The 9,457-nt window shown below is 60.0% G+C and overlaps 5 protein-coding genes across 5 annotated transcripts in view; 1 reads left to right on the forward strand and 4 right to left on the reverse strand.

The window, feature by feature from the left end:
- Nucleotides 1-269, reverse strand: part of SPRG_21725 (hypothetical protein) — a gene marked incomplete at both ends in the record, with an annotated part of 3,221 nt that extends 2,952 nt beyond the window's left edge. The window contains one exon of the mRNA XM_012355717.1: nt 9-269. Within this exon, the coding sequence (XP_012211107.1) occupies nt 9-269 (261 nt within the window). The remainder of the gene's footprint in view (nt 1-8) is intronic.
- A 601-nt stretch (nt 270-870) lies between these two features.
- SPRG_16305 (hypothetical protein) lies at nt 871-2,753 on the forward strand (the record flags this gene model as incomplete). Its single annotated transcript, XM_012355718.1, has 5 exons — nt 871-1,007; nt 1,053-1,103; nt 1,150-1,281; nt 1,339-2,248; nt 2,319-2,753. The coding sequence occupies 5 exons, from the start codon at nt 871-873 to the stop codon at nt 2,751-2,753; spliced, it is 1,665 nt and encodes a 554-aa protein (XP_012211108.1).
- Nucleotides 2,754-2,970: 217 nt separating this feature from the next.
- Nucleotides 2,971-3,725, reverse strand: SPRG_16306 (hypothetical protein; the record flags this gene model as incomplete). Its single annotated transcript, XM_012355719.1, has 3 exons — nt 2,971-3,177; nt 3,229-3,465; nt 3,516-3,725. The coding sequence occupies 3 exons, from the start codon at nt 3,723-3,725 to the stop codon at nt 2,971-2,973; spliced, it is 654 nt and encodes a 217-aa protein (XP_012211109.1).
- A 3,148-nt stretch (nt 3,726-6,873) lies between these two features.
- Nucleotides 6,874-7,325, reverse strand: SPRG_16307 (hypothetical protein; the record flags this gene model as incomplete). The annotated part of the gene is made up of 2 exons (XM_012355720.1): nt 6,874-7,012; nt 7,138-7,325. 2 exons carry the CDS (start codon nt 7,323-7,325, stop codon nt 6,874-6,876), a joined length of 327 nt encoding a protein of 108 aa, XP_012211110.1.
- Nucleotides 7,326-8,728: 1,403 nt separating this feature from the next.
- SPRG_16308 (hypothetical protein) lies at nt 8,729-9,400 on the reverse strand. Its single transcript, XM_012355721.1, has one exon. It carries the CDS (start codon nt 9,346-9,348, stop codon nt 8,815-8,817), a length of 534 nt encoding a protein of 177 aa, XP_012211111.1. The 5' UTR covers nt 9,349-9,400; the 3' UTR covers nt 8,729-8,814.
- Between the last annotated feature and the right edge of the window lie 57 nt (nt 9,401-9,457).

Raw genomic sequence — 9,457 nt, forward strand, 5'->3', positions numbered from 1 at the left:
GTCGCGACGGGAATGAGCGCTTCGACGGCGGCGATGCCACCGAGCTGGTCGCCCAAGCTCGGGCTCTGGAGGAGGCTCTGGAGGCGTGGCGTCAGCTCCGAGAGGAACCGCGCAAAGGTCTCGGACGTGAGCTCGCGCGAGAGCGTGGCCACGGCCGCGCGGAGGTCGAGGGCCGCTGTCTCACGCGCATTCGCCTCCTTGGCCTGGAGCCGCGTCAAGATCGCGGCCACGGCGTCGACGTCCCGATCCTTGAGCTTGTGCTTGAGCATGATCGGGGACTTCTTGCTTGTGGCACCTCCGTCCGGTTCAAAGTGGCATATGGCATGTGGCATATGCCATCTTTTAAACCCACACCCAACAATCCCGTACCTCAACCTCGATTTTCGCCACGGCAAAAAGGCACGACCCGCTAGAACCATGCGGTATGTGATGCAAGTGCGATAGCCTCTATCCTGCCGCTGGCAGCACGCGAGAAGCCACTGCGTACACAACCCGATGTGGTCGTCGAGACACGCGTTGAAGCTGCGGCGATCGGCACATGCCGAATGTGCCGAATTGAATTCGCTTTCAATTCGGCACAAAGACAGCAAACATCCGAGCCTGTGGTAAAGGGTCAGTTCATGGCTGCTTTTAAACTTGTGTTTTGTATACTTGGCCGATCCGCGGGCAAGCCATCCATACAAATGCCAAGTCCATTCATGAGCCCAGCCATCAAGTGACCCATCCGGATATCCGAACGTGGCGCGTCGAGGTGCAGAGACGCGATCGTGTGTCCAACAGACTCCGTTGGACACGGCGATCCTGTAGGCTCGTTGAACGGACCTGTCCAGAACCCTTGGGCCATCACAATTGCATTTCCAAGCAGCGATCATGAGCAGCGACGACAGCAAGATGACGCTCATGCGCGTGCTGCAAGTGGTGCTGGCGCTGGCCTTCCTCTATGCAGCGTGGCGCATCCTTCGGCACTGCTGCTGTCAGCCAAGCCAAGCCGCGCTCCTCGAAGAAGAGTATGTTGCCGCTATCGCATACCTATCGTCTCACTCGATGCCTAGCTTTCTGGGCAACTTTCAAGACGGACTTTTGCGCCAGAACCTCGATGATCCGTACGTCGCACTACATCCCACATCCATGCGCATAGCCCGCTTGTAGGAACGCTGCACGCTGGTCGTGTTCGATCTGCGCCTTCCACAACCAGCTTCGCACCATGCACTGCGTCCTCTGCGACGCCGCCAAAGACGCGTCGCCAACCGCTGCCTTGAGTCTCCGGCAGCAGAGTGCCATGTGCGAACGCGTCGTCGGAATCCCATCATCTCTCTAACGACATCACGATTGTCGTAGGCGCCGCAAGCAGTGGGCGCGGACCTTGTCGCCGACCGGGGACCTGCAGTGGCCCTCGTCCGATTCCATGCACGGCCAGTTTGTGATTGCTTACGACCCGGCGACCAGCACGTGTGCGTGGACGCCGCTGGCGACCATGTCCCCATTCCTTGCCCCGGCGGCCGGCGAGACGTTGACGACATGGCAGTGGCGCCAGCTCATTGCGCTTCAAGACGCGTCCTTCTCGACCAAGGTCGCTGCCTTCTTCACGCGGCTCAGCCACACGTCGCGGTCAACGACCAAGCTCAACGTGTACCGGGACCTCGCGTTCGAGTCGATCCACTTGCTCTTGCAGATCGCACCGGCCTCCCTCTGTTCAACGACCAGCATCACGATGCTCGGTGAAAGCGGCGTGGACGCCGGTGGCCTCCAGCGCGAGTGGTACAGCCTCGTCCTCGCGGCCGTCTTGACGCCGTCGGCCGGGCTTTTTTGCGTCAACCACAAGGAAGACGGTGCGTACATGATCGACCATCGCACGAGCCTCGAGCCGACCAATTTGACGCGCTTTCGCGCCGTGGGTCGTCTCTATGCGCGAGCGATGCTCGACGGGCAAGTGCTTCCGCAGCCGCTCTGCGTGCCGCTGCTCAAAGCACTGGTGGGCGCCCCGCTCTCGGTTGCCGACATTGCGTATCTCGACCCAACAACATCCGCCAGTTTGCACTACATTGCGACAGCGTCCTCCGTCGACGACCTCTGCTTGGACTTTACCGTCTCCCGTGGCAAGAGCGACCTCGTGCCTCTGCTGCCCAACGGCCAAGACGTGCCCGTGACGCTATCGAACCGCGCCGTCTACGTGGACTGTATGGTCCGGTACCTCTTGTTCGACCGTGTCCAGCAGCCCCTGGCCGCGCTCTTGCATGGGTTCAACGAGGTTGCGCATCCGTCTTCCAATGCGATGCAGCATCGTCGTCATCATCATCTGACGCGTGGACTCCTACTAGGTCATGCCAGCCGACTTGGTTCTACCGTTCGACTACCAAGAGCTTGGCCTCTTGGTCGCCGGGTCTGCGGCCGACCTTGACGTAGACGATTGGAAGCGCCACACCAAGATGGCGCTAGCGCACGCGGCGACCAATAGCGCCGCGTGGTTTTGGGAACTCTTGCGCGAAATGACGCCGACGCAGCGCCGCCACTTGCTGCAGTTCACGACGGGCTCGTCGCGCGTGCCCATCCAGGGCTTTCAAGGCCTCACGAGCTTTGACGGCCGTCTCTGTCCGTTTACCGTCGAGGCAATTCCGTACGCGCGCGGCGTCTTTCCGAGGGCCCACGCATGCTTCAACCGCATCGACTTGCCACTGTACCCGAAGAAGGAGTTGATGAAAGACGGTCTCCGCGTGCTCGCACAGCTCGAACATGCTGAATTTACCATCGTCTAGTCCTCTACCCAGGTGCATCCTTTGTATCAATCTATCGACCCGTGTTTCAATCAGAGGGAAGACAACCTTTTCGGTGTTCCCGTGGTTCCAGCTAGCGATGGATTGGTCGGATGCGTCGCGACCGGATCCATTTGAGCCGTCGACGGAAACTAGAAAATAGAAAAACGGTATACAAGCATTTATGATGCGTTTATAGACGTCGTGGACGACGGCGGATTTAGGGTTCGGGTTTTGTCGCCGCGTCCATGCGCTGCAGCGTTGCTTCAAAGCTCGCGAGCTTGGCGCGCTGCCAGCGGTCTTCCTGCAGCGCCAGCTTGTGTTGGAGCTTGACGTTGTAGCTACGGTCCCGTGGGCACACTAGACGACAATATCGCAGACACATGTACCGCTCCATGTCTTCGAGGTGCGTGCAGCGGTCGCGCACCTAGACGCACGTTGGATCGAATATCGCAACCATGTACAGCCCCATACATACCGTGGCCAGCTGGATGGTGAGGTCGGTGGCGTGTACATGGTGCGCATCCAGCTCGCGCGCCCGCTCACACCGCTCGTTTGTGAGTTCGAGTTCGAGGCGCTGGAGCATGCGCTCACCGAGAACGCAGCGGCCTACGCGCGTATCGTCTCTCGGCCTCGATACAAGCGACGCAGTACCTGTGAGCTGCGCTATCTGCTGTCGCTGGGCTGCGGTATCGGTGACGAGAGCACGCAGCGCCTACACAACCATCTCTAAGACACATGGGTTTCGTTCTTGCAAGTGCTGACGCGGTTGTCGTGGGCGAGCTGCTTGGCCGTCTGCAGTCGCGCCTTGCACTCGTCGAGGCCTGCGATCAAGGTTGTCTTTTCCATCATGACGCCATCGAGTTGACGCCGCCACGACGCTCGCTCCCGCAGATGCTCGGCGGCCTCTGTCTGGCTCTGCTGATAGCGCTGCACGAGCGCTGCATGGGTGGCTTGGAGCTCCTTCAGCGCCATCGCGCTCTCTGGTTCAGACGTGTCGGTCTGTGTCGCGTGGTCGCTGCAGTCACCCTCGATTGCGGTGGATCGCTCCAGGATAGCAGTGGTCGTAGCCGCTTCGAATGCTTGTGCACCGGCCCGGGCGAGATGCCGGTAGACGACTGTATGTGTCTGCCACACCTGCCACGCACGACGACGTGCTGCGTGCAGCATGCCTACATGACTGTGATGCGATGGATCGTCGCACGGCTCGTCACCTCGCAGCCGCCGACGCAGCTGGTGCTTCACATGCCGCGCTCGCAGCACGTGTTGTATCCATACCGTCCATACGCGAAGAAGCGTGAGCTGTTGCGTCTACACCCAAGAAGACAATAATCACCACACATGGCGATGCGAGTCTGCATGCTCGTACCGCTTCGTCCTCGGCGCGCCGTTGCTGAGCACGTCGCCATTGCCCCCACGCGTGCCGATACATCTGGGTATGTATCAAGTTAGTATCAACTTGATCTTGCATTTGCATTGGATACCGCGAGCGATGCCTTGTGCAAGCACCGAGCCAAGACTCTTCGACATGTCCGTTCGTGGTCCACAAAAGGGCCGCGCCACGCATCGAAGGGTGCATGCAAGCACTCATGCAGACGCAAGCGTTGCCAGCGCGCCCCGAGCAGACGCAGCTGACGCCGCCACGTCACAAGCGCCGTCCACTGTGAAAATGCAGACACGCTACGATGCGTTAACTCTGTACATGGTCAAGGGGAGAAAAGTCGTACTGCAGGGAGCGTTGCCGTGACTGCTGCAGCGTCTTGACGCGCAGGCTTTGACGTACATGGAGTCTCCATGCGCCCATCGCCCTATACAGACGCTTGCACTGGAGAACGTGCAAGTGTCGACGCACCGCACGAGTCGGCGAGTGCGATTTTGCAGCTGCGCACGGTGCAGAAGACGTCGGTGTCGACCCTGAGTCGTCGCCCACGAACGCCAATGCTACAGAGCACCACCCTTGGCCAATGCACCAGCAGCATGCGTGTCTCACTACCGCCACAAGAGACATCACGCGGCGACACATCGTCGATCGTTCGAGCCGCGTCGCCAATCCCAAAGCAAGCGCCTTATAAGACACACCTACGCAACACTCCAGTTGCCACGCCGCCTCGTCTTACACCTACATTGCCGCCGCAGCGTGGTCAACGTCGCGAAGCCCTTCCACCTATCATGTCGCATGTTGCGCTTTGATGATCCGATTGCATCGCGTAGCGTACTGCTGGAAGTACGTTGCGCGCATTTGCTTGGCCGCATCTTTACAAAGCCACTTGTTTCGTGTCGCCTAGGAGGAGACGTCGTCGTCGTCAAGTCTATGTCCATGCAGAGGGTACCATCCCATCGGCCTTGGCCGCCAGCGCTCGTAGCTTCCACGTCGCGAAGCACAGCGTCTGCGCGAGGTGCCTCGTACTCGCAGCATCGATATTAGCACAGCGCATCGGAGCCCCGAGGGATGCGAGGTACTTGCGTCTCTCACGGCGGTGGGCCTCTACGCGGAAATGGAGAGATGGGGTAGGGTAGGCGTAGGGTAAGGTACCGAGCCACCGCTGCCACCAATGCAGCGCATAGAGGCGCTGGAGGCAACGATACGCTAGCGTTCGATGGTGACGCTTTTCATGTAAACTGCTTTTCCAGGCAGCAAACGCCGTCGCTCGCAGCACCTGCGCCGCCAGCACGCCACGTCGCCAGGACTGGAGCACCGCTGCCAGCTAATGCGAGCGCCTTTATCAGTCGATTCGGCGGGCCACGACTCGGTACCTGGCGCCACTGCAATCGTTGTCTTGCCATGTGCGCTCGACGATGCATCGCCAACGAGAGCGTGTGATGCGCTTGCCATCGCTGATAGTGCGTGCCGAGTCGTTGGATGCGAGTGGACGTTTCGACGTGACGCAAGCATGCGTTGTGGTGCTGCCACGTGGCGAAGCCCCGGTACAAGCGATGGTACTGACGCTGGCGCCACAGCCTACGCATGGATTCTTGTTGTTGTGTGTGCTGCCGAATGCATCCTGCGCCTATGAAGCTACCGGAGGCAGGTCGCAGCGGTCGTTCCATAGCGCCACTGCTGCTGCATGTGCCGTGCCTCGGTGCAGTGGCGCCGCGTGGCACTCTATGCTGCAATTCAGAACCGTGTACGGCGGACGTATTGTCTTCCAGTACATGAAAGCGTAGTGCGAGAAAGGCTTTGTCAAGGTCGCGATGTCGGCGCCGCGTGAGAATGCGTTGCAGACTCTGTGCGGCGTGCTACAGCGGATGGCGGTACTCTACACCAAGGTCCTTTTGCCAGTGTATATACCTGGCGCTTCGAATGCACGGTAGACCAGTGTGTCCATGCCGCCGCGAGTCTCGACTGCCATACACGGTGCAGGCTCGATAGGAGGGTCCGGACTCGCGTGCGCTGGTGGCGCCAGCGAACGACGGTCGCCTGCCACTACGCCATCCACGGGTCCTTGAGCGACATGCGGTAGATCGAGCGTACGTACCCGTGCAAAGACCTGCGACGTCACGAATCGCTTGCGGGCTAGACAAAAGTGGGTTTTATCAGCATAAGCACTGTAGTGGAGTCCTCTACCAAGACGCATGACGTGGCGCTGCGTCCGTGCTTGCTGACGGTTGGTAGTCTGCTGACGCCAGCGCTGGACGGTGACACGCGCGCGGTGCGTCTACAGAGCGCCGCGTCATCTCCGTTTTCAACGACGCCTCGTACGCGCAGCCGCGCACACGTCGTGCTTGCAATGCATCGCGTCATGTGCTTTGCCTGCGCATACGTGCGCCATCGCTACGCTGCCACGTGTAGCCAATCCGCACTCGGAACAAACGTAGTACGTGCAGGAGGAAAGCAAGGTAGAGGCGATGGAGACACTGCGCCATGAAGGGCCAAATCCGCGCCACCTAACCAGTGCTCGATCACAGAGAATGGCGAGTCTGACGCGTACTCGCTTCCACCGGTGCCACGCAACGTGGCACGGGCGACAGTGAGCTACCGCTACCATAGACACGGGCCATCCATAAACATTCTCAGGCTCCTTGTCGCCAAGAGCGTACCACGAAGCAGTAGCGTTGCCTTGCACTGGAGCAGCGCATCGCGAACCTGCAGCAACGGCAGGTGCACTACGCATGTCCATCGCTGCTATAAACACGCTTTTTGGAGCGTCGTACTTGGATGCCGCGCGATCCAATGCATGTACTCGGGTGCGTACGATGCAATGCGAGCATACTGCGTCACCACGAGCTTCCAGCGCAGCAACCCATGCACGAGGCGCTTGGTTCTTGACCGCGTCAGTACACGCGAGAGAGACGACGCGATCTGCGACGCCGTGTTCGCGCGAACGAGCCCTCGTGCGACGATGCTGCCATGCGTGGACGACATTGGTAGTACGAGGATAGAACGTACCGAAGGCGATCGGTGACGAGCGCTTGGGCCGCGCACATGCCGACCGTGGCCACGTGCATGCGCCAGAGGAGGAAGGCGCGAAGCCGGCGCTGGTGCATGCAATGGACATAGATGGAGACCACGGGCGTCAGCGTTGCCCGCAGGTACTGCCGGATCTCGGGCGACACCGCGTCGTACTTGGCCGCCATGGTCCGTGTTCGAATCGGCGCTTTGAAACGTGGCAACGGAGGACGCGAGCTTTCGAACAAGTGCTTTTTGAAACGCAGTGGCGATCGTAGCAGACAGCTGTACGTACATTTTTGCGACGCCACTTGTCCGAGCGCTTGTATTGCCCAAGTAGTCGCGTGGTGGTAATACCAACACGCTAAGAACTGGCCATGACAGTGAAGCAAGCAACGTGCTTCCATCCAGCGGCTTTGGATTCTCCGATCAAGAGGAGTCGTGCGAGTATGCGCGAGCAGACTCGACGCCATGATCTAGTCCCTAGGAAGCACTCCTGCTGTCGATGCTTTACGATAGACCCATGCTGGTCCACGACCCTACGGATGGTGCGCCCCACGATTAAGATACCGCTGGAATGCGCCTTGGATATTAAGTACACACCGTTGGCGTGGACGTTCTCACAGCTTGGCATCGATTGAACCAAGACGCACGCGTGGGTGAGCTGCATCGTTTGATCTCAACGCCGCACTTTCTGCGACAGCTAATAGACCCCGTCGCTTCGGCGTCACGCCGTACGAACACCAGCCTCACCACTGCGCACCGCATCCCGCGGCCTCGCGCCATTGAGCTTGCTCCGCAACCTCGTGCGAGGCCACGCTGCCAGAACGTGCCACGTCGTCTTTTCCAACAACTTCAACTTGACGCTCCGCGTGCCACGAGATATGGTCACACAATCACATGCACGCCCACGACGAGTGATTATGGTATTGCTATACGCTTGCTTCGAAGCAACCCCGCCGCATCGTCTTGTGACCCATTCTCTCGATGCGTCCCAAGCGACGCAGCGTTCGCTTTGGCCGTGCTCGCAGCCTCCGCATGGCCAGAACGCTCGTGGTCGAGGAGCGTTACTAGAGTCGAGGCGCCTCGGGACCAGTAATACCAAGTACTAGGGGCCACCGTCGGTTGGCTTACACGGCGAAGCCGCCGTTACTATTACTGTACGCGAGGCCGAACGCGCGACACCCGCCTTCCCATCACCCTGCAGCATTACTCGCGCCTGCGCTCCCCTGCCTCTCGTCCAAGAAATCGTCCATATACGCGCGGTGCGGAAGCGCAGTAGGTCGCGCTTGGCTGCACGACAACTTGTTGATGTGATCCGATCGTTTTCGAACAAAGCAAGTCCGCTCTGTCGCCGTTTCACCGGCTGCCAGACGGTGCATTTGACACGCGATTGCGCGAGGCTTCGATGATGACGGGATCGCGTTTACGTCAGTTGGCCGCCTTCAAGGGCCGTCTTGCCTCGCGTCGACCTTCCGTCCGCGAGCTTTCGTGTCCCATCGGAGGCGTCTCGGTAGATCAATGGCTCTGGTGGCCTCCTTACTTGGGCCCGCCTTTTCCGTCGAGAGAGAGAGGGAGAGAGAGAGAGTAGTACACAAAAGCTTCAAAGACATGCAAGTATATACGTGTAGGCAGCCTCCGAGTCCTTCGTCTACAGAATAAATAGCAGACGCGGCCCTACTCTTCCTCGTCGTGCTGCTGCTGCTGCTGCGCGTCGGTCTCGTCGTCGTCGCCTTGGCCCGGGTACTTGTTGGTGTAGAACTTTTGAATGATCACTTCGTGGCGCGCGACCGAGCGCGCCAGCACGGTTTGCTCTTCGCGGGCGAGCGCGAGCTTACCGCGCTCAATCTCGCAGAGCTCTTCCCATGGCCCTTCCGACGCCGCAATCGACGTCGACGCGGCCTGGAGCTGGTCGCGCTTGACCTCGAGGTCGCGCGCACGCCGCCGAAGGCCATCGATCTCCATGTTTTTGCGCTTGCGGTGGCGCATGTTGCTCAGACGATGGCGGTTCTTCTTCTCGTCGATCGTGTGCGCGGCGCCCGGCCGGAAGTAGTCGATGGGCGACGACGACGACTCGGTGGTCGTCGGCGACGGCGTGTCGCCTTCGTCGTTGGCCTCGCTATGTTGCTGCGCGGCCCTGACCTCGCCGTCGTCCGACTCGTCGTCGTACTGGCGGTCGTCGTCGTGGCTCAGGAGCGAGGCCAGGTTCATGGGGTTTTGCCCGGTGCTCTAAAAATTAAGTTCGGAGTCCGGGTCGATCCCTCTAAAGTGCGACGACTAGCGCACTTGCTCGGGATCCTGGTCCGACGCGAAATAGTGT

The sequence above is a fragment of the Saprolegnia parasitica genome, assembly GCF_000151545.1.
Source record: "Saprolegnia parasitica CBS 223.65 unplaced genomic scaffold supercont2.293, whole genome shotgun sequence".
NCBI classification, from domain to species: Eukaryota; Oomycota; class Saprolegniomycetes; order Saprolegniales; family Saprolegniaceae; genus Saprolegnia; species Saprolegnia parasitica.